The sequence below is a fragment of the Nothobranchius furzeri genome, chromosome 5 (genome assembly GCF_043380555.1).
Source record: "Nothobranchius furzeri strain GRZ-AD chromosome 5, NfurGRZ-RIMD1, whole genome shotgun sequence".
Lineage (NCBI taxonomy): Eukaryota > Metazoa > Chordata > Actinopteri > Cyprinodontiformes > Nothobranchiidae > Nothobranchius > Nothobranchius furzeri.
This window is the reverse complement of record NC_091745.1, coordinates 40,760,208-40,782,166: the sequence shown is the minus strand read 5'-3', so window position 1 is coordinate 40,782,166 and position 21,959 is coordinate 40,760,208. Positions and strand designations below refer to the sequence as shown.

The window sequence follows — 21,959 nt, the reverse complement described above, 5'->3', positions numbered from 1 at the left end:
TTACAAAATAAACGTTGACAGGAGTTCTGTAAACAATCTAACATTCGCTGAAAATAAACTCTGCTGTAGAAAAGTTGAGGCAAAGGCAGTTTGCACGACGTTAATCAGAGCCGATGCTCGCTCGCCAGGTCTGATTCAGATTCAGGTTGTATCCTAATGCAGGGCTATTCAATTCTGGGCCTCGAGGGCCGGTATCCAGCATGTTTTGGTTTTAACCCTGCTTCAGCACACATTAGTAGGCGATTAACAGGCTTCTGCAGAGCCTGAGGAGCTGATGCAACAGGCGATTCAACCACTGAATCAAGTGTGTTGAAACAGAGAAACCGGATACCGGCCCTCGAGGCCCAGAAGTGAATAGCCCTGCCCTAATGCACAGTCGGTTTATCATTAATCCAGAATAAAACAATGAGTTCAGATTGTACAGCTGTGGACTGTGATTCGTTTAACGGCTGGATTAGTTTTTCACAAACACTTTACCTTTGCAGCCCTCGTGCTGCTAATGAACTCATGATGCTCACAATGTTTTTGTGCTCCTCTAAAAAACATTTGGCTTAAAACACTCCACTTCCTGTGCACTTGTTCCTTGGTTCCGACTTCGGTATGTTTAGAGGCATCGTGAATAATGAGCCCTTTGCATCACAGCTTTGCCCTAAATGTTGTTTTGTAAAAATACAGATTTAGTCATTTTACACAGCAAGAAAGTCAGTTACACAACAAAAAGAGTGTGAAATTACAGGAATATGTTCAGTTTTGAGATCAACACCAAACACACACTAGTGAACTCATGGAGGTAAAAATAGTCAGGAATAAATTAGGTGTGCTTCGTGTTTGCAGCAAATGGAAGCCCTCCTCAGCAGCCGGGCTCGGTTCTCCTGGTCTACGTTGGGCAAAACACTGAAAGAAAACAGAGGAAGCCTAAACCTCAGACTGAAGGATCAACCTGTGAAAATCACAACATGAGGGGTGAAAACGGAGGAAATGGGACAAAACTGAGCCTCTGCTGAGACCAACTCTCCAAAAACAAAATATAAATGTTACAGGTCTACTTGCAGGTTATAGTTCAACGTCTGCAAATATAATATTACATTATTATATATTATAACTGTTTTTCTAATTCCACTGCAGCGACTGCATGTAAGTATAAAACAGCTCTATAGACAAGATGACAGGAATCAGTGCAACAACACAACACTACTTTAGACACAAACCTCTCGGTCCATCGCTCAGACCAGCGCTAGAGTGTAAGACAGGAAGACATGCAGCAGAGATAGGATGTGGAGAAAAGACAAAGAACAAGGAAAATGTGAAAGAAAAGACAAACTCAGACATCTAAATGTGCACAGGTTATGATGTAGAGCGGTTTAATGGTTTAGACGGAGAATCCATTTAGTGTAGAGTTAGAGTTTTTACGTTTTTACTTGTTTTACTTGTCCTAAAATGTATTTACTGCATTAAAAATGATGAATGAGGTGAAGTTGTGGGTGAAGAGAGCTGGAGACAAAACCAAAATAAAATAACGTTTACTGGTCAGAAAAAAGGTCTGTTAAGAGGTTCTGGAGAGGAGCAATGTGGTTGTCGTCCTGGCCGGTATCACTGGACCAGCTCTATACCCTTAGGGCAGTCCTGGGGGGTGCGTCGGAGATCCCCCAACCAATCAATCACAGTGTTTAGTGGATTTGGAGAAGGTGTTCTGTAGGGGGGGGTGGGAGCATGGGGTACCAGGCCCTGCGGGTAGCTCTTCACCAAGGCTGCCTTTGCTCACTGGTTCTGTTCATAAAGATTTCTAGGTGCAGCCAAGGTGCTGAGGGGATTTGTTTTGGTGGCCTGAGGATCGCGTCTCTGTTTCTTGCAGATGATGTGGTCCTGTTGGCTTCATCAGATCGTGATCTCCAGCTTTCACTGGAGCGGTTTGCAGCCGAGTGTGAAGCAGCTGGGACGAGAATTGGCTCCTCTAAATCCAAGGCCGTGGTCAGAAAAGGGTAGAATGCCTTCTCCACATCAGGGATGAGGTCCTGCCTCAAGTGGAGTTTAAATATCCCAGGGTCTTGTTCACGAGTTAGGGAAACACGAGGTGTGAGATCTGCGTCTGCGTCTACAGCGATGCGGGCGTTGTACCGATCCGTCGTGGTGAAGAGAGTGCCACACCAGAAGGTGAAACTCTCGATTTACTGGTCGTCTACGTTCCAACCCTCACCTATGGTCAGAAGCTTTTGGTGGTGACCAAAAGAGCGAAATCACGGATTCAAGCAGCTGAAATGAGTTTTCTCAGCAGGGTGTCTGGGCTCTCTTAGAGATAGTGCGAGGAGCATGATCATCTAGGAGGGGCTCAGAATAGGTTCACTGCTCCGCCACATCAAGCAGAACCAGCTGAAGTGGCTCAGGCATCTGGTCAGGATGCCTTCTGCTGAGGTTTTATGTTTATTATGTTTGTGTTTATTTATTTGGCAGACGCTTTTATCCAAAGCGACTTACAATTTATAACCTATAGGGCATGTTGTGATCCGTGGGGGAAACCGGAGTACCCAGAGGAAACCCACGCATGCATGGGGAGAACACGCAACTCCACGCAGAAAGGCCGCAGCCAAGTTTCGAACCTGCGACCTTCGTGCTGCGAGGCAACAGTGCTAACCACTGCGCCACCATGTGGGCACATCCAGCTGGGAGGAGACCTAAAGGAAGATCCAGGACACAGCTGGCCAGGGAATGCCTTGAGATTCCCATGGAATAGCTGGCCCAAGTGGTAGGGGAGAGGGAAGTCTGGGCCTCTCTGCTTAGGATGCTGCTTCACACAAAACATGCACATAGGACCTTGGGGGGGTGGACAAGTCAGGGAGTGTGGGTATGGACCCCATTTCTGCATTCCTGTGGCAACCTGCCCCCCAATTTTATTTGCACCTTATACACTTCCACGGACGACATTCCATGCAAACACACACTTAGGGCCTTGGGAGTGAGCACATTCAACGGCATTTGGCAGCGGGATTTCTCAGCCTCCTCCCGAGTGCCGGTGCCCACTTCCAATTTTAAACCGCACTTAGACACCGAGGGCTGTGGGTGCAAGTGGGCTGGTGCAGTGGCATCAGCTGGCATAGGCCAGACAATGCCCGCACTGCCCGCTCACCACAGCCATTGAATACACCTCATCAATACACAACACTATATTGGAGCAGGTGGAGGGAGACTAGGGGTCTTAGCACACCTCTGTTGTTGCTTGGCTTCCTGGGGCTGGAGGCTAGGAGGGAGATCTGGCCGTCTGGTTGGGGTCTGGGGTGGTGGGTTGCTGTGCTCAGCGTTGGGCGGGGGAGCCTGCTCATCAACACCCCAGCAGAAAGGGTCAAACTCTGGTAACCGGTGATGGTTGTACCCCATGTGCAGCAGTACCGGGACCAGAGTGAATAGGGTGTGTATGGGGAGCATAAGTGGGTGTCCGGCGTGCATTTTTGTAAGTCTTTGGTTGTGTGTGCATGTGTGAGCATGAGGGAGGGAGTGTGTGACTGTGTTTGTGTATGACTGTATATGTCAGGTGGGGCCTTTGACTCGTCTCTTCTCCTAGGACTTCTTTTGATGATATAGATCTTCGTCCCCCCTCCCCCTGCCACACCTGGTGTGGGGTGTGGTGCCTTGGTCTGCCTGAGTGTTCGTGGCTCCCAGGTCAGGGGGTTTAAGATCTTTGGCACCTGCTTGGTTAATCCCGGTGGCTGCCTGGTGGGGTCTGGGTCCCTGGGCTCTGCTGGGTCCCCGGCAGGGGTGGTCGCCCCTGGGTCCCGGGCTCGGCCGGCTAGGGGGTGGGAGGCTGCGGGCGGGCCTGAGGGCTTGCCGCTGATATCTCCCGGGACTCTGCCGGCTGCTGGTTGTGGCCCCCCGGGGCGATCCTCTGTGCCTCTCCAGGGGGGCGGGGGCCTTTCTGGTTGCAGTCTCCTTGGGGTTGCTGTGTTCTGGGGAAGCGCCTGGATCTCTGGGACTTGGAGCTCCCCCTGTCTCCTACACATCTGTGGTCCCTCACACTCTCTATTGGACGCTCCTATAGATAAACCTTACATAAACAAGCGTGTGTACACACACAGGTGCTCTCAAAAGTATGGGCTTGGACACGTTAAACACAGGTCTTAAGACTATGGTGGGCACTTAATGCACTGTGATTTATTATCATGTGATTCTTCAGTTAAACAATGTTGATTATATATTTCTTCATCAAGTTGACGCAGTGATAGCTTGATCTTGTTGTATTGTTGTTGTGTCCCTTTTTTTTCTTGTCTCTTTCTGCAGGTCTAGAAGCAGACTCTTGTTCATTATTGTTGATTTTTGTGGAACCCCCCCCCCCACCCCACCCCACCCCCTTTTGGTGATGATAAGGGTTAGGGGTTAGGGTTAACCCTGCTTAATCCCGGATAAGCAGATGGAAATGGATGGATGGTCAGACAAAAGAGCTGGGTGTTTGTGGCAGAATTAAAAAGTCCAGGGTGTGAGAAGGACAGAGGAAGCAGAAGAGGACAAGTGGGACATGGGGACAGATAGACCACAAATGGTAAAAGGCCTGTGTTTGGTATAGCGCCTTCTAGGGTTCTACAGCCCCTCAAGGCCCTTTATAACACAAGCAGTCATTCACCCATTCACCCATTCACACACACGCTGGTGGTGATAAACTACAACGCAGCCTCAGCTGCCCCGGGGCACACTGGCAGAAGCTAGGGTGCCCACACGGGTGTAACCGGTTCCTCCGCCCACCACCAGCAGGCAGGTGAGGTAAGTGTCTTGTCCAAGGGCACAGTGGCTGCGACAGACGGCACTCAAACCTGCAGCCCTTTGGTTAAAGAGAGGGCACTTGACTCTTCTGCCACCGTCGCTCCCTAGTCACCCCGTAATAGGAAAGCAAAACCGGATGTAATGGGAACTATACCGACTTTAAAAAATCAGTGACATCTACAAATCTGAGACAAGGTTTTGAGTAGAGGTAGTAACATTTTAGGATTTGGAGAAACAATGGAAGCTTTCCTGTCTGAACAGCTCGAGCTCCAACAGCCATCGGGTGTGTCAGTGCAAAGTCTGGGTCCAGGTCCAGACTCTGACTCAGAGTTTTGTCATTCAGAGTTTCTTCTCTGGATTGCTCTTTTTTTATGAGCCGTCTGTCCCCCGACTGAACTCCCACTCCCCATTTGATGATGCTGCCACCTCCGTGTCTGACTGTGGAACTGAATGAAACCAAACTCAGGGTCAGTCAGAGGATGTGAGAGCAGTAAACCTGTCTTTAATCAAACTCCCAGGTCTGTTTTACATCTTTCAGTAAAGACTAAAAAAAACAAAGAAACATTTTAAATGTTCCCAACTGAACAAACCCTTGTACCAGCCCAAGATTTGGTGATGAAAAGCTTCCTTTAACCCTAACCCTAACGACTGTGTGGTGCTTTAAGGTAACATAATCAGCCCCGGTGATCATTACTAATTCATGTTGGCTTCTAAAGCATTACGTCAGCGATGTTTATGGTGAGTAAACAGAAAAGACCGACGCTCACCATTGAGAATGTAGTCTGTCAGGAGACCAGGTACCTTGTCGCTGTCGTCTCTCATCCCCTGGAGAACTGGAAGGTTATTAGAGAGGTCAGGAGGTGACTCTGAGACAAGATGAACTAACTGTAGAGAAAAATAAACTCACTCTTAGTCAGGATCTGGAGGTCATCCAAAGATGGAGAGTGTCCTTTCTTCTGATAGGGAATGACTGTGGTCAAATACTGTAAAACACACAAGAACGGAGACAAAGAAAAGACCCGTCAGGTGAATTAAACATCTAATGTACGCTGGAGAGAACGACCCATGGCAGAGTAGAAATGTTAGCAGGAGCAGGACAAGGAGGAGAGACCTGCCGTTCGCTGCACCCACTCCCAAACGTCTGTCGGAAGCTGTTTTGAATGACGGAGGAGATTCCCTCCATGCTGAAGCGCTGAGGAGGACGGAAGGAAGAAAAGTGGAAAAACCAAAACATTAAAGTATGTGTCTGAAAATGAAACAGGAAGAAGTGATAGAGAAGGACCTCTCACCCAACATGTAGGAGCTAATTATAAAAACACAGAGCGGTGTTAAATCCTTACTGGTGCCGTTTTCTCTGAGATGCCCTGTCCCGTCCCAGCTCCACCCTTAAGCCTCTTCTTCCTTTTTATGGACTCCCTGTGTTCTTTCTGCCGGTTCTGAACATCAATAAGTGCAGAGATGAAACTGTTCTTGACCTCTTTCTCAAAGTCCAGCTCGTCCCTGACGGCCAGCTGCTGCACCAGCTCCTCGGAGAACCTCCTGATGTTCGCCTCCGTCTCCCTGAGATGCCCCAGCAGCTCTGGGAGACTCAGAGCCCTCAGCCCTGGAGCAGCACGGAGAGATAAATCCTAAAATACAGGTGGGGAAAGCAACAATCCTACATAGTGCACCTGCAGTAGACACCCACTGTCCTCGAAGCCAGGGCTGGACGGGTGAACGTCCAGAGACAGCATGGACAGGTCTGACTGAGAGGGGTTGTGCTCTGTGTTCATGTCAGGTGAGTCCTGCATCATCTCCTCGATCTCCTCGATCACCTGCACAGATCACCAGGGCTTCACAAAACATCTCCCTCAGGATCAGACTGAGCTGCAGAACTGCACGGATACCTGCTCGGCCGTGACCAGCGGCTCTTCATCCAGGCAGGGGACGATGATGGAGTGCATGTCCAGCTGCTCCCGCAGCTCCTCCTCGTCGTCTGACAGCTCAGCCGCGACGTTCGTCTCCCTCTAGTCGGGAGGAGATCAAGAAGACAAGGGGGGAGGGGATTTAATCACAGCCCTAAACTCTGCACACTGATGACATAAGATTTGTGATAGACAAACAGAGGAGAGATTTGGGAGGAGGGGTGGAAAGTGGGACAGGAAATAGGGGGAGAGGGAGGAGGGGGGAGTCACCCACAGGTTTCTCCTCCAGGTTGAAGGTAGAGATGTAGAGGGAGCGCGTTCGAGACCGTGTCCAGTCCACCGGCATCACGTGGCCATGGCTTCCAGTGAGGGCGTTCCAGATTCTACAGGGAAAGTCAGGATTCAGGAAGATTTTATGGCTAAAAGTTTACATAAGCGTGTCTGCGTCAGAATAACTCAACATTTATGGCCCGTGGGCTGACACGGAGACTGTGAACACTCCCAAACACCAACAGAACCAGATGAACCTGATCAGCTGATGAGGTTAAAGGTGCAATCCACAACGCAGCTTGTCAAAGTGATAAAGGTGTGTTGTTGCCCTCTCGTCTTAAAGTGAAAAGTCAGACTGTTTCAAGTGTGTCTCGGCACGGACAGTCTTACCTGTTGACAGGTCTTGGAACAACCTCTGTTTGTAGAAATGTAGACAACCGTTCAATAAGGGATGCCAGTGAATCTGACGTGTATGTCTTTTGCCTGCAGGAGGCAGCCAGAGTACATGCATGCCTGGAGAGAACATGCTAACCCCTATCAGAAGGTTGCACAAGGGATTAGAACCTGCAACTTTCTAGCTGCACAGGCATAGCAACGCCATCTGTGTCACCATCCAACCCATATGGCTAAATAAAAGTTAAACTTCATCATTTGCCAAGAAATGTATGAAATATTAATCGTTTTAAGACAATTTGGCTAATTTTTGACACGTCAGATCAGAACTAACATGGCCGGTATTTGATACGGCAACTTCTAGAGTCCTACAACCCCCCAAGGTGCTTTACAACACAAACAGTCATTCAACCATTCACACACACATTTACATCCTGTTGGTGATGAGCTACAGTGTAGTCACAACTGCCCGGTGGTGCCCCCAAGGGAAGATCAGTGTTAATAAATCATTTTAATGTTCACTCAAACCACAAGTTCATCTTATTTATTCAAGACATTAAAGTAAAAACACAATAAAAATGTATTCAGTTAAATTATCAGAATTTATTCAAAAAAAATGTATAAATGTTTCAATTGTTCACCATTAAAAAACATTTATATCCATAGATTTTTGTGAAGACAGCAACAGGTGAATTAAACTAAAAATAACATTTCAAAGAAATTTTAGGTATTTTTCTTAAGTGTTTGCATTTCTCAAATTTGAGTCAAGTATTTTAGACACTTTTGCTTTTTTTTTTTTTTTTTTAATAATACAGGAGCAATGCAATGAATCGTTACAGGCCAAACTCTCCCAGAGTTATCACGAGGGCCAATGGTGTGCCATCTCAAAATTTTCTTTGGCCCCGTCTGGCTGCCCTTATCAAAATTGTCTGGGGGCTTCTCTGCAGCTGCCCTGGGCCACACTGACTAAAGCTTGATTTATGCTTGACACATTCACTTTCCGCTTGGTGATGCGGCTCGCGGATGGAACGCGCTTCACAACTCGCAGCGTTTATGGTTTGTGCGGCTTGTCTCTGCGGTGAGCCAATATTCTCCTAAACTGTAGGGGGCAGCATAGAGCTCTACGGCATGCATCTAACACTACACCATAGTAGAAGTAGAAATTACTGTTGTTTACAACATGGCATTCCAGCATTTTTAACAGCGTCCTCGTCTTTTCCGACAGTGCGAGCTATTTCTCTCCAAGAATTATTAACAACATGTTGATCACGGTGATCTCTGAGAGCTGAATCATACAAATGTCTGTATTTACGAACCTCTGCCATACAAGTTCTTGCCGGTCCGCCATGTTTTTCCGCGTCCGATCGTCTGCGTGGTTAGAAAATTTCCTAGGTGCGTGTTGCTGAAATTTTGGGCCGTGCCGGAGGCGCGGTGGAGGGGCGTGGTTGTTAAAATTACGCAAAATGACGCAACTTTTCACGCGGAGCCGTGCGGACCTCGCGGATGCGTCAAGCATAAACCAGCCTTGAGGCTGCAGGGCGCTTGCTCCAGGGGTCCCTCTGCCCACCGCCAGCTGGCTGGGTGTCTTGCCCAAGGACACAACAGCTGCATTCTCTGCCAAAAGCCGGGATCAATCCTGCAACCCTCAGATTACTGGACAACCCACTACCTGCTGCTGCTGCTGCCCCAATTACTAATCTCTGTTTCTCCAAACAGAGGCCATTCAAAGAGCTACCCACAGGTGAGATATCAATCATAACACACACACACACACACACACACACACACACACACACACACACACACACACACACACACACACACACACACACACTCACTCACTCACTCACTCACTCACTCACTCACTCACTCGTCTTTCTCCAGCAGCGATTCCTCGGTGATCACGCTCACTGCGATGCTGTCCGCTTTATCGTCCACATTCCCGAAGCAAGCAGAAAGGTTCTGATCCAAACCATCCAGGTTCTCCACCGAACCGAACCCGCCAGATTCCTGCAGGGAGGTCCTGCCGTCCAGGAGGAGCTGAGGGGCCGCTCCGCCCGCGGCTCCGCCGGCGGCAGCACCGGAAGCCCCGCTCACGTCCCCCAGGTTCGCCCGGGGGGATTCGTCTAAATGCGCGATCGGTGCGGCCATAGCCCGGCCCGCACCATGCTAGTCGGTCCGGTTAAACGGTGGGTTTGTTGGTTCGGGACCGGCAGGCCTCATCCTCATCCTGTCTGAGCACACCGAGCCCCCTAGTGGTGGGAGAGAGGATGGTGATGCTGGACCTTTCATCACAAACCAGATTAGCTTCATTATCTGCTTTACTTTCATATTTTAATCAATTTACTAGGAAACAATCATGTTGAAAGTGTGTAAAAGTCTTAATCCTTCAAACGTATTTTTGTTGGCAGGCCAAACAAAGCCTCTATCTTTGATAAATTGATAAATCCTTCTCTGTCACTGATACAAGATCACTTTATTCATTTATTACATGATTGGTTTCAGAATAACTCTTTCTTTACTGTTTGATGGAAGTGCATTCATAAACATTTAGTTATTTTAACCTACGAGCAGAAATCGCATCTGAGTAAGGTTTTTGTGTGAAAATAAAAGTTTTAGTTTAATAAGTTTTGCTATAAATAAGCATTCTGAGTTGATGAACCGTGAGGAAAAACAGTGACCTCTAGCGGCGGTAGATGGATGATGCAAGTTTTCTTTATATCTGTTACTAATGGCAACAGACTCTAAACAAAAAACACAAATCCACTGGTCGGTGCTGGAACAAGACGAGCTGTCCTTCGTCGATGTTGAGAAAAACGAGGCGTGCTCCCCTGCAGGGCTCCGTGAACGAGCAGGGGTGAGCGATCAAGGCCCAGGCTAAAATCAAAATGTGAAGAATCTCTGAACGAATCATTTATTTGAGTCATTCTTGCTTGTTAGGGTCAAACAAAAAGTTCCTTTCAAGAGGAATCTGTTGAAAGGTGGGCTGCAGCCGCCACCAGGAGGGTACAATGATTTTAAATATATGATGATTTTTATCCTCACATATTTCTCTTGTTTCAGAAATTCATGCAGAACTCACCGATGACGAATCAAGAGCTCCTCCCAGTAACTTTGAGCTGACGGCTGCCATGATGCATCGCATCATTCTGCTGGAGAAAACAGGAGGAGGAGATAGGGAACAAGGTGAACAAGCGCTTCCTCCAAACGAACAAAACAAACCACAAACCCATCTGACGTCGTGTCTTTTCTGAAGCTGATGTCAGCATTAGAGAAGAGGCTGAGGACTCAGAAAGGAGCAGGCACCTTCATGCATCATCACAGACTCGCGTTGAGTGTTTTTTTTCTGTGTGTTTCTGACCGTTCTGCGTGTGTGTGTGTGGACTTCAGAGCACACACACTCAAACAGCCAGGCAGATCTTGAAAGAAGATGCCAACAACTGCAAAATCAAGTGCAAATGGAGGTACGGTTAAATAAAAGTTGCACCTCCTTTGGAGGTGTAACTCACCACCTGCTGTGTTGCAGCACTTCCTGGGTGACTACGCTCTGGTCTGGGTTGGAGATGAGACGATCGGTGGCTCAGCGGAGAGCGAGCAGACTCACCGCTCAGACCAAAGCCTCTGGGAGTTAGTTCATGTTTATAATCTCCTCCACACATCTAGTAAGCTGCAGTTTAATCATGTTTTCTTTTGCAGACACACCTCCTGCCAGGAGCTTCAGCATGAACTTTGACCTCGTGCTGCAGAAGATCCAGGACCTGAACGTCCTCACAGGGGAGGGACAACGTTTCATACACAAAACAGCAAGTGGAGCAAAACTCTACAGAAACGGCATCGAGATGTTTGATGGTCATTTCCGCTCCTTCCAGGAGCAAAGCACCCAGGTTTTTCCTCTAAGACGTCACAGAAAGGCGGCTCCTGGAGAGTTGGATCGTTGAAACTGTCTCATGCTTTCACAGCTCTGCATGCAGGACCTCGTGGATGACTGCTTCCCTTCTGAGCTCCAGCAGAGATTTCCAGATGGTGTCCCTTTTGAGGTGCGTCTTTCCCTTCTTTTTGTAAAGATTTGCATGTCTCAGCTATCGCAGACTCTTCGTGCAGGTGCAAGACAGGAGGCACGAGACCTTCCTGGTCAGGCTGCCGTGGGACACGTGTCCTGGTGAAGGACGAGCCGTTTACGAGGAGAAAGATGAAGAATTTACAAACGCAGTCAGCCTTCAGTCACCAGGTCTGACCTGGTCTCGTCTCCTTCCCACCATCCTTGTGTTTCACCTCGGTTCACAGGAAGAAGCTGACCACAGATCAGAGAAAGCTGCCAAAGATGGTGGTCAAAGCCGGTGTGGTGATCGACATCAGGAATTCTCTGAGGGAGACTGCAGGTGAGCAGCAGGAAAACTCCAACTTAACGTTTGTTCTCTTTGACCTCACACAGCAACTCTTCCAGGTTTCGTCTGATTCTCGGAGCTCAGAGGTTGTTGTGGACACACCTGGTGGCAGGTAAGCAACACGGCATAGAAAATACTTCAGAGCATTTATTATTTACAAAAACACTGAATCGCTCTGATCTCCTGGTGAGTATTTGTTCCAGAGTCTGCAGAAAAAAATTGATGTTTGAGGGTTGAAAGGACCCAAAGCCCCGTTTGATGCAATGCCAGATTAAATCCTGATTTGGCCACCATGAGCGATCTGATCTGGATCGAGGCCAGACGCGTCTGATCTCAGCTGGGATGTTCTTCTTCCCTGTTGCAGAGGGCAGATACTCAGCTGTAAAAGAACATCTCCTAAAGCTGTCATCACGCTGAAGGTGAAGATCAGACCTTCATGGTGAAGATGTGACTCTCAGAAACAGTGGGTCACCTGAGGAGCTACCTGGACCAGCACAGGTGACAGAACCTCCTCTGGAACCCACTTTTGTGTTCGCTCTGGTTTCATGTTGCTTTCACGTCTGCAATAGAGCCGAACGGGTCTGGTTACGACATCCTCAGCATGCACCCACCATGCGTCTACAGCGATGACATGATGATCCAATCTTGTGGCCGCTCAGCAAATTCTACAGTGCTGCTGCAGAGGAGGAAACTCACAGGCCTTTAAAGATGAATACGTTTAATTATTTCAAAGTTTTTATGTGCAGGGAATGTTTGAGGCTATCAGAGTGAGACGGCAAGCCAGAAAGGACACGGACATCCCCTTACAGAGATAGGGTGGGGGAGACAAAGTTGGGAGGAAGTTTTTCCTCCGTTGACGTAGATAAGTCTACTTCATCTGCTGGTCGTGAGTAAATAAGGGCAACATGTATCTGATCTGTTGTAATGAAACGTTTTTATTTCAAACATCTGGTCCTCGCAGCTTCTCTAAATAAACTGAACAAGTGAAATCCAAATGTTGAAAATCTTTATTTCTAAAGTATGCAAATACAAACATGAACAAAAGTATGAAAATAGAAACATCTTCTTTTCCCTTTTTGCAAAACGTCTGAGATGATAAGGCGTGCTGATGTTTCAGAGAAACGTTGTGCTTCTTGAAGGTCCCATGAGAGGAAATATGGCTTAATGATTCCTAACAATGAAGACTTTCTCCTCCAACAAGTACTTGTTGCATATTTTCATTTTAAAATCCCCTTCTCCTGCCGTAAAGTGTCTTTTTCTCTGAATGGCTCCTTTTCTCCTGTGATGAGCGACGGCTTTAGGGAGGGGTGATCCAGCCACCCCCTCACATCATCATCATCATCACGGAGAACAGAAACACAAGGAGAACCCGCTCCCGTGTCTCCTCACAGGCAACAAAATAATCATCTAATCCACTTCGTGGGACCTTCACACACACGGAGGATACAGAGTATTTCTGAACACATTTAATCAGCAAGTTAGGAAGACCCTAAATCTTTCACATCGAGTCATAAAAACTAAATAAATACTGAATATTAATACTGCGCCCGAGTCATGTTTGACCTCTGCTGAATCCTCACCCAGACTTGTGTTTTTTATTGTTTATTTTTAAATCAGAAACAGGATGCTGCGACTCGGCCCGCGGGCGTCTACATTCAGAGTCAGGGAATGTATCGACTATTCTCCTGGCTGAAACGCTGAAGCACAAAAACAAAACATCAGCTGCAAAAAGCCCTGGAGTTGGTCTGAAAGGAGTCCGCGTTTGCAGCGGCGAACACCACAAAGGCACACGTGCTGGTGTTGGATCGGAGCCACGCCTGCAGAGGAGCGAGGTGCGTTCACAAACACACTTCAACCCCCGTTTCTTTGGTTTTTGTTGTTGGTCGGGCGGCTGTAGGCCCGTTGGTGCTAGGAGCTGATTTGGTACGAAAGCCCTGCCACCGCTGTCGTTACGGTGTCCACCATTAGAAACAACGATGCCTCTTTGCTAATTCAGTTAAAAGTTAAAACGTTCCCAGTTGATTGTCAACCACTTAAAGGATTATTCCCCCAAACAGGGAAATCAAAAGTTTCAATAAATTATAACAGTGGGACACAGAGTCCACTCGCGTGGAACTAAAAGGATAAGACTGTTTGGTAACTTACAAGAAAGCATCGTTCTTGTTAAAAAACACACACACACACTCAACGCTAAAAGGATCAAGTATTAGAGGTAAGTTATTTCTGTTAGCCCTTGGACTGGGGGGGGGGCTCCACACTAATGTTCAACCAGGTGGACGAATCTGAAGCGTCATACGGGAGATCCTGCGGAGGTGAGGGGGGGTCATGGTTACTGAGTGATGCAGTTGTCTCCCATGTCCTGTGCGTAACGGTCCAGTATGAGGTTACGCAGCTCCTCTACGTCCCGACGGAGCTGCTGGGCTTCAACCAGCTTCTTCTGCAGGACGTCCGCTTCCATCCAGTCCTCGTCCTGCCCCGCCACTGACGGAGGAGCTGGGACAAACGTACAAAAGTGATGAATACCCACAACTTTAAAAACCATAAGAGAGAAAAAATAAAAGCGGGACATACAAGTGAGGCCAAGCAGCAGCGACAGGTTGGGGTCCTGTCCCCGGGCTCGCTGCGTCAGGATGCTGCACAGGGAGCGCAGGTCACTGAGACACGAGGAGATCTCAGAGTGGAGTCGCTGTGTGAGACGAGCTCCTGCTGGCTGGAGGGCTGAAGAGGCGAGGGGGGCGCTCCTCTGCTCCAGATCACTCATCTGCTCCTGCAGCGTCAGATTCTGCTCCATCAGCTCCTGGTTCTGGCTGGAAAGCTACAACGATAATCAGCATCAGGAACGCCGGTCGGACCGCTTTCTGCCTTCTGAGTTTGTCCAGCTCACCTCCTTCATGGCCGTGTGCAGCTCCAACACACTCTGCTCTTTGGCCAGCACCTCATCTCTGAGGGCCTGAGAGCTGCTCTCCTCCTGAGAAACCTGCTGCTCCAGAGTCTGCAGACACACAAACTCACAAACGTTAACCTCTGAAGAGCCATACACACACACACACGCACGCGCGCACACACACACACACACGCACGCTGGGAAAAGACAAAGACCTGAATCTGAGAGCCCAGCTGTTCCATCATTTGATGCTGCTTCTCAATAACCTGCAAACACGAGGATTTGGCTTTAAAACACCGACTTCACACCCAGACCATGTGACTAACGCTGACCACTCATAACGCACAAGTCTTACTCTGAACTGATCCAATAGTCAGCCACATGCTAACAGGACCAAACCAACAAAGAGCTGGATTACCGTTTTGAGCCTGTGTTGCTCTTCTCTCAGAGAGCTGTTCTCCCCTCTAAGTTTCTCAAAGTCCAAACATGGAAGTCTGGCTCCGTCCTCCAGGCCCTGCTGCACGCGCTGCTGCATGCTGATGAGGTGGGAGAAGAAACAGCTTCATTAACGTCTTCCGGTCCTTACTTCAGAGGGGGTGTCAGACTCCTTCAGAGAGGACCAGGGCCTTAGTACATACTCTGTAATTGTGGTCAGAAGGTCTCTCTCCCGGCGTTTCTGCTCCTCCAGCTGCGAGTCCTTCTCCTGGATTTGAGAGCGAGTCATCTCCAGAGTGGCTTCCAGGTCTCTGACTTTCTCTTGAAGCTGAGCGACCTGCTGTTCGGCCTCTAGAAGCTGAAGGAAGGACCTGAAGTTCAGGATTTTGGGCAGACAGAAGAGAACCTGAATAAAACAGCTGAATGTTCTTTACCTGCTTGTTCTGGCTCTGGTAGTCCTCCAGGGTGGGCAGGTCAGCCAGGTAGCGCTCCAGAGTTTCAATACGCTGCTGGTTCTCCCTCTTAAGCTCCGCCTCCTTCTGACACTTCTTCTTTAGGTTGCTGATGTGCTTGTCTCGACTTCGGATCTGCACAGGTAGAAAAACATGGTTTCTGGGTTAATGTGTGTGTAATGAAACGTAAATGAGGAAAAACCGGAGATGAAAACGTTTCAGACGATGTTAAACTCAAACATCCAGCAGTTGTCGCTCATCTTGCCGAGTCACAAAAACAAAAGCATAACTGGGACATTTACCCAAAACTTAGGACTTTTTTTCTTTACTTGATGCTAACTCTTTAGCACACGAGCTCCAATCAACAGCAGCAGAGAAACGGCCTTCAGCGCTAACAGAGAAGCCGTTTCCTGTGACCGCTTGCTGTTGTGTCAGGAAGAGACGTTAGGTAAGCGCTCACCCTCTCTTCCTGTTTCTTCATCTCTTCCGCGTGCCTCTCGCAGGCCTCCTTCAGACTCTCAGTCAGCCGGCGAGTCTCGGCCTCGACGGCACTCAGCCTGCGCTCTGCCTCTGCCTTCTCCAGGGCAGCGCAGTCCGTGCGCTCGGAAAACTGCGCTCGCAGGAACACGTTCTCCCTCTGGGCCTCCTGCAGTGCCGTTGAGACAGAATGATTCAGCGGGGGTGATTTAAAGAGCGGAGGGTTTGCTGAGGTCAGTCGTCATTCACCTGGAGACGCAGCATGCACATGTCTGCGTAAGACGCCCCCCGGCCCAGGAGGGCTCCTTGGACCTGCAGCTCGCTGTCCCTCAGACGCTGCTCCAGCTGGGCCATGTGCTGCTTTTGTCTGCATCAATCAGCAACCTTGTTAGAGTAACTTATAGCATCAAAATGACCCCATAACATCCCATAATATAACATAAACCTGCTGGAACACTAACCTCTCGATAACGAGCTCCTTCTCCTTCAGCAGACTCTCGCTGGCTTTGACCAGAGCGTCCCACTTGCCCGAGTCCGAGTGCAGAGGTGTGGCGTAGAGGGACGGGTACGGCGCTCCCACGCCTGCGTTCATCAGCTACGTTTACAAAAACAAATACGGTTAAAAGCTGCACCAGACCCTGATACAGACGCCGCACAGGGGGAGGAAGTACAGAAATTGTCACAAAGATATAAAAATATAGATTTTAATATCAATTAAAATGAGTTAAATGTAAAATAATCCCTCAGCTTTTACCAACTAGAGCTGGGGAGACTAATCTAATAATCGATGCACCAAGATAACGAATCTAATTCACTAACGGATATCCGTGACCTGCACTGCGAGACGCCTCTAGTACAAATGGATTAACAAACCAATAATCTGTTTATAAGACAAGAGTCGATTGGTTTCTATTCAAACGAGTCGTGAAGCTTAAAAGCCTTTGAAAATAGAGAAAATGTTTATTTTCTGGCTTTGGGACATTTACTTTTAATTGCATTATTAAAACATTAATCCAAATTAAAACGATCATTTCTGGCCGACATCTAAAAGCAGCCAGTGTCCTTTTAAATCAAACAAAAACAGAGTAGAGTTTGTGTGAAATAACTTGTTCTAACTCAGCCTGACGCGCTGCCCGGTGTGTTTACTGAATACGTGTTTCTGTGTTTGATAAAAGGACACTTTAGTTATAGATTTGGGTTTGTAACGTCGGTGGAAATGTGTGTTTGCATTTTGTAATAATGAAATCCATCTGAAATTATTCTATGACGTGATTTCTGCTCATCGTGGTGTCATGCATCTCTACTGAACTGTGTGATTTTCACTGGTCTGATCTGGTCAGGACCAAACGTCTGAGCCTTCAGGCCTCCATTAGTGGTTTTCCAATGCTGACCTTCATGGTCACACAAGCACGTTAACTCTGTCTGCGTTCTTCTCCACCGTAAATGACTGGAGCTCAAAATGACTTTTCCACAGAGATTTCAGACTCCTGCGTCTTTACTGATAAAGATGTGGGTGTAAAGCTGCAACAGCAGAGGAACTTTACACCATGATGTGCCTTTAATGAACGCTTACCTGCATTTGTTCCACTTGAAGGCGTAAACTCTCCAGCTGCTGTTTCTGCTGCCAGCCGGAGAGCTCGCTGCATCGGTCCGGCCGTAACGGATCGTAACCTTTGGGAGCTGCATGCTCTCGCAGCAGAGCTTGTGTCTGCAGACCGAGAGGGTTTGTGTAAGCGCCAGCAGATCCGGCTGCACCCCTCTGATTAGAGGCCTCTGCTGTTCCTGAGAGTCCGGGCCGAGCTTCAGACAGAACCTTGTAGCTGTGCTCCATGGCTCCTCTGTAGACCTCAGACAAACTGTCTGTCGTGTCTCTAACCCCGGTCGCCTGTAACCGGAGTCTGACATCAGGACATAACCCTCCCAGTAGCGCGGACTGGTTTAGCGTAGGTTCCACTGCTGGGGTATCAAACCTCTGGCCCTCCTCCAGCCGTGTGTGATCCGTGGGGATAAGCGAGTGGTCCAGCCCGTTGACGAGGCTACGGTAGCGGCTCAAGCAGTCCAGCTTGGGTCCCACGGGATCGCCTCCTACATCGGTCTGAGCGTCCAGGTTGGGAGAAGACGCGGATTTGGAAAGCGAGGAAGACTTTGATGTGGAACCACTTGGGGTTCTGGAGCCAGGAGATGACCTGTGACCCTCAGCAGAGGACGCGGCGGCGTCTTCCAGGCCAAAGGGATGGGGCTTTGAGGCCGGGGGGCCGGCCGTGGAGGGCATGACATGTGCGGTGGGGATGGGGATCTTACTGCGGATGGGCTGGAAGGAGGGGCTGCTGCTGGAACTGTGGAAGTCTTGAAACAACACGAGAAGAACCCGCTTTAGACATGATGCCAAGATTTATTTTCTTCCTACTGCATTTGAAAACACACACCTAGTCAAATCACTGCAGGCCATCCTCCCGGAGTTCAGTCAGCGGAGTGCGTGCAGCGGGGTTAAGGGTGGCCTACTTTGATGATGAGGTGTCACCATTGAAAGAATTAACTGGCTCTCTCTGACTCAACCCAGGGAGGAGTCTTATAATAGACTTAACCCAGAGCTCAGAATAAAAGCTTTCTAATTCACAATAAAAAGGTCTCCCATCGCGTCCAAAACTCAAATTAGGAGCCGGTTCCATGTAGGATAATTATATCCTGCCGTAAAATTAGGCTGCTGCAGATTAAAGGGTGTTTAGTTTTAATTTGTACGATCACTCTCATCAGTCAGATTACACAACTGTACACTCGGTTAAGCACAGAAACCTTAGTCTTCATCTGAAACGCTCTTGAGCAGACCAGAAGACATCTTCCCCAGCCTGAACACCAGACATGTCACCGTTTACAGACCTGAGAAACCCGCAGAAGTCTGAACGAAGAGGAACCACAAACAAGCTAGCCGGGTCATGTTTTAACAGAGGTTAGCAGAGCTGCCGGTTGACTCAAAACAAAGCAGGAAACAGTCTTCTGCATGTTAAAGCGGCATCGAAACCACCTCTGCAGCGTAGACTATCGTCCCGGTCCCGAGCGGGCCCCCTGCCCCAAAGAGCAGCGTGTACCCGGTTGTGAGCAAACGCACACAAACAGCCTCTGCAGGAAAGGTTAGGGGTATTTATAACCCACCTCTCCAGTTACTGTCATCTGTGGGTGCCGCTTATTTATGCACCTTGCCTCCTCCCACTGTAACGCACATCACACACACACACACACACACACACACACACACACACACACACCTAAAGTCAAGCTCTGGATATTTTTTCCTGACTAGTTTAAACCACAACATGATTAGATACAAAAACTGAAATAAAATCACAGAGAGCATCAGAAAGAGCTACAAGAATAAGAAAATGGTGGACAAAAGGGACGTAAACCTTCTGATATATTTAACAAGCCTCTAGGCATCAGATTTGAGGCCGGCTAGAACAAGTCTGAACCTTTCTGGCTGTTTGCTCAGCAGACATTCCTGACTTTTCAGACGCATTTACTGTAACTAATGCTGAGCTTGAGTCCATTCTTAAAGGCCAGGTATAAACAAACTAAATGCTCCACACAGGTGAATCTGCTAGGTTTAGGGAGTTCTGTTTTGTTTACATCATAGAAAGAACAATAGAGCAAACACCACAAGAGCAGATCAGATAAACCAACCATTAATGTAGCCGATAACAAGCTAATATCTGCCTAATCTGTCCTTCTGGGAATGCCATCCTGCCAGCTGGGTTTACTGATCGCTGGTTTCTGGGCTCGTATGGCAACAATACACACCTAAAGTGCAAAATCAGTTCTCTGGACAATTGTGTCATACGTCTTCCTGTCAAAGATAAAAGGTGAGCAGCTGACCTTGCTTTGAGTCAGCGCCAAGGTCTGTTAAATGTGCCCCCCCTACACACACACACACTGTGATGTTCAGCTCTTAAAGCTCCTGAACCACAGATACGTGTTCAGGCTATTATTCTATGGCGTTTCCTGTGGAAACAAGGACCACCCCCCCCAGGTGGCTGTTTACAACATGGTGCCATCGTCTTGTTAGTTTTTCCATCTATGATCCATGTTCGTGTGAAAGCCCAGCAAACAGAAGCAAAAACGCCCCGTCCACATCAAAGACGGAGTCTTCAGGCCATTTAGATCATCAGCTGAGGAATACATAAACCTTTTTAATAAAGAGTGTCTCGTTGGGCTTGTGGAAAGTGCAACCTGGATTTGTGCGTATCCAAAATGTCACTAAACATCTGCAAGTGTTCCCCACATTTTTGCACAGCTTCGCTCTCTGGTCTGGGTGAATTACATCATCTTAAAACAGAGGTGTTGCAGTTGTTGGGAACACACTAAACATCTAAGAGGCAAACGTCTCACCAATTTCAGCAGAGTTTTGATGCCAACGGGAGTATTTAATGTTAACCTTTATTAAAACCATGACAACACGCAAAAGGAAGAGAAAGAACAAGCAAAAGTCATCACCTTCTATGCTGTCAGACGCTGAAGTACCAAGACCAGTGTCCCCGCTGTCCGACGTCCCCGGCCGGCGACCCAATCGGCTCTGGTACTTCTCTGAAACAGCTGGTGTCTGCCACTCCATGTCAGCCAGCCGACCTAATGCATGTTTGTGAAACGGCACGATGACAGCCTGTTCCATCAACACATGTGGAACTGACACAACGTGTCAATGTTTTCACAGCTGCGTGTCAACTCACCAGCTGGTTTGGATCCAAAATGTCTCTGGGAGGTTTTCATGTACAAGGTTTCTGGTGGAAACACAAAAAGGTCAAAGCATTATTTACATCCTGTTTCCTTAGCTCAACCCAGCTGACGTAAAGCTTAATCTGCATTTATATTAGGCTCAGCTGAGCTCCTGCAAAAATGTTTTACATAGTTATTAAACCACTTTAAATATATTTAAAATGTACAGTCAATTAACTAAATAATGAGAAAATGAACTTTTCCCTGATAACTTAAGCGGTCATTCATGCCAGTGGAGTTTGTCGTCACCTAATAAATGAATCTGCCCCTCAACAACAACAACAGATCCATCTGAGTAACAACAGAAATAACACGGTGAGCACATGTCTTACATAACCCTGCTAACAAATACGTGTCCTCGAGCGGCTGTGTTACTTCAAGTACATAAATATAACAAGAACAGTTGGACTCGGACTGAATATTTAGCGCCATGATGTTAAAACTAGTCCTGGCGAGAACCTAATTCAAAAAGGAAATAGCTCGTTAACCAGTAAAGACGAGCTCCAAGCTAACCGCCACTCACCCCGGCACACGAAATTATTCACTTTAACTATCCCACATTTAACGCAAACGTCTACTTTAACATTTATCTGGCCACGGAGCTAATATTCTCGTGAATTACGATGCACGGCACCGTTACTCGCTTTCATTAATCCACGACAAATCCGTTTCCGTCGAACAAGCTAACAGCTAACTCAGCGTTGCGGGTTACTTCAGGAGACTGAAGTTCGTGTCAACCTTTGAATACCAGTTAGCTTTAGTGCTTAAATTACCCAAGATAATTTATTTTGGGGAGTTGAAAATAAAACGCGTACTCTACCTTCTTTTTGCATAAACCCTGATTATATAAGCAAATCTCGGTTTCAGGCTCGTAACTGATGATGAATCTGTACCATCCGCTGCTGCTGCTGTTCCGCTAGCCAAGCCAATTGATGGCAGTTTAAGCAAAAGAGATGCTTGTTTTATGTTAGGGCACCTCCCGCGTAACCCCTAAAGTTTGTGTTGTAAAGAACGCATCACCTGTTCACATATAGTGTTTGTCCATGATAATGTATTTGTTGTTTTGAATGAAGGTTTTTACTGGGCTTTGATTTTCTACTATTAAGAGCTCAGCCGCCAACGAATCAAACGAGAGCAACACTTTGTTTGTCGTGTAACCAAAATACAAGTGAAGTAAAACAAAACCAACCAACCCGACGCTCAAAGGCTAGACATGCGTGCCTAAACGCACCGTGTCAATTTAAAATTACGG

The 21,959-nt window shown here is 47.8% G+C and overlaps 3 protein-coding genes across 12 annotated transcripts; 1 reads left to right on the top strand and 2 right to left on the bottom strand.

The window, feature by feature from the left end:
- Window positions 1-689: 689 nt before the first annotated feature.
- fez2a (fasciculation and elongation protein zeta 2a) lies at window positions 690-9,654 on the bottom strand. Of its 5 annotated transcripts, XM_054740447.2 has the most exons (10): window positions 9,181-9,654; window positions 6,922-7,030; window positions 6,630-6,749; window positions 6,431-6,557; window positions 6,084-6,346; window positions 5,855-5,935; window positions 5,651-5,726; window positions 5,511-5,576; window positions 1,209-1,234; window positions 788-894 (listed from the first exon to the last, which is right to left on the bottom strand). In XM_054740447.2, exons 1-9 carry the CDS (start codon window positions 9,459-9,461, stop codon window positions 1,224-1,226), a joined length of 1,134 nt encoding a protein of 377 aa, XP_054596422.2. In that variant the 5' UTR covers window positions 9,462-9,654; the 3' UTR covers window positions 788-894; window positions 1,209-1,223. The 5 variants fall into 5 exon arrangements, with proteins under 5 accessions (XP_015831405.3, XP_054596423.2, XP_054596422.2 ...); XM_015975919.3 differs by lacking the exon at window positions 1,209-1,234 and having other exon boundaries at window positions 690-894; XM_015975918.3 differs by lacking the exons at window positions 788-894; window positions 1,209-1,234 and adding an exon at window positions 4,931-5,189.
- ubxn11 (UBX domain protein 11) lies at window positions 9,291-12,690 on the top strand. 3 transcript variants are annotated; one of them, XR_001574296.3, is made up of 10 exons: window positions 9,291-9,416; window positions 10,052-10,167; window positions 10,251-10,291; window positions 10,374-10,496; window positions 11,007-11,194; window positions 11,270-11,347; window positions 11,412-11,689; window positions 11,755-11,807; window positions 12,060-12,193; window positions 12,265-12,690. XR_001574296.3 is itself a non-coding variant. In XM_015975924.3 (9 exons), the coding sequence occupies exons 2-9, from the start codon at window positions 10,115-10,117 to the stop codon at window positions 12,110-12,112; spliced, it is 684 nt and encodes a 227-aa protein (XP_015831410.1). In that variant the 5' UTR covers window positions 9,291-9,416; window positions 10,052-10,114; the 3' UTR covers window positions 12,113-12,340. The 3 variants fall into 3 exon arrangements, 2 of the variants coding, with proteins under 2 accessions (XP_015831410.1, XP_070406887.1); XM_015975924.3 differs by having other exon boundaries at window positions 11,595-11,689; window positions 12,060-12,340; XM_070550786.1 differs by having other exon boundaries at window positions 12,060-12,340.
- Window positions 12,691-13,879: 1,189 nt separating this feature from the next.
- On the bottom strand, window positions 13,880-21,644 carry cep85 (centrosomal protein 85). 4 transcript variants are annotated; one of them, XM_015975911.3, is made up of 14 exons: window positions 21,528-21,644; window positions 20,662-20,712; window positions 20,429-20,560; window positions 17,517-18,289; window positions 16,405-16,538; window positions 16,193-16,310; window positions 15,927-16,112; window positions 15,449-15,601; window positions 15,218-15,372; window positions 14,998-15,115; window positions 14,795-14,845; window positions 14,580-14,687; window positions 14,267-14,510; window positions 13,880-14,188 (listed from the first exon to the last, which is right to left on the bottom strand). In XM_015975911.3, the coding sequence occupies exons 1-14, from the start codon at window positions 21,538-21,540 to the stop codon at window positions 14,025-14,027; spliced, it is 2,400 nt and encodes a 799-aa protein (XP_015831397.3). In that variant the 5' UTR covers window positions 21,541-21,644; the 3' UTR covers window positions 13,880-14,024. The 4 variants fall into 4 exon arrangements, with proteins under 4 accessions (XP_015831397.3, XP_054596421.2, XP_015831398.3 ...); XM_054740446.2 differs by lacking the exon at window positions 21,528-21,644 and adding an exon at window positions 21,231-21,249; XM_015975912.3 differs by lacking the exons at window positions 20,429-20,560; window positions 20,662-20,712; window positions 21,528-21,644 and adding an exon at window positions 18,821-19,090.
- Between the last annotated feature and the right edge of the window lie 315 nt (window positions 21,645-21,959).

Coding starts and splice junctions, on each gene's coding strand:
- ubxn11 (XM_070550786.1), top strand. CDS start 10,115: ATGTTGAGAAAAACGAGGCGTGCTCCCCTGCAGGGCTCCGTGAACGAG. Junction 10,168..10,250: donor GGCTCCGTGAACGAGCAGGG/GTGAGCGATCAA, acceptor CTTGCTTGTTAG/GGTCAAACAAAAAGTTCCTT. Junction 11,195..11,269: donor TCCAGGAGCAAAGCACCCAG/GTTTTTCCTCTA, acceptor ATGCTTTCACAG/CTCTGCATGCAGGACCTCGT.
- fez2a (XM_015975918.3), bottom strand. CDS start 9,461: ATGGCCGCACCGATCGCGCATTTAGACGAATCCCCCCGGGCGAACCTG. Junction 6,750..6,921: donor TCAACCTGGAGGAGAAACCT/GTGGGTGACTCC, acceptor CCTCCCGACTAG/AGGGAGACGAACGTCGCGGC. Junction 5,936..6,083: donor TCTCAGAGAAAACGGCACCA/GTAAGGATTTAA, acceptor CGTCCTCCTCAG/CGCTTCAGCATGGAGGGAAT.
- cep85 (XM_015975911.3), bottom strand. Junction 16,311..16,404: donor AAGGAGCTCGTTATCGAGAG/GTTAGTGTTCCA, acceptor TGATTGATGCAG/ACAAAAGCAGCACATGGCCC. Junction 15,602..15,926: donor TGAAGAAACAGGAAGAGAGG/GTGAGCGCTTAC, acceptor CTACCTGTGCAG/ATCCGAAGTCGAGACAAGCA.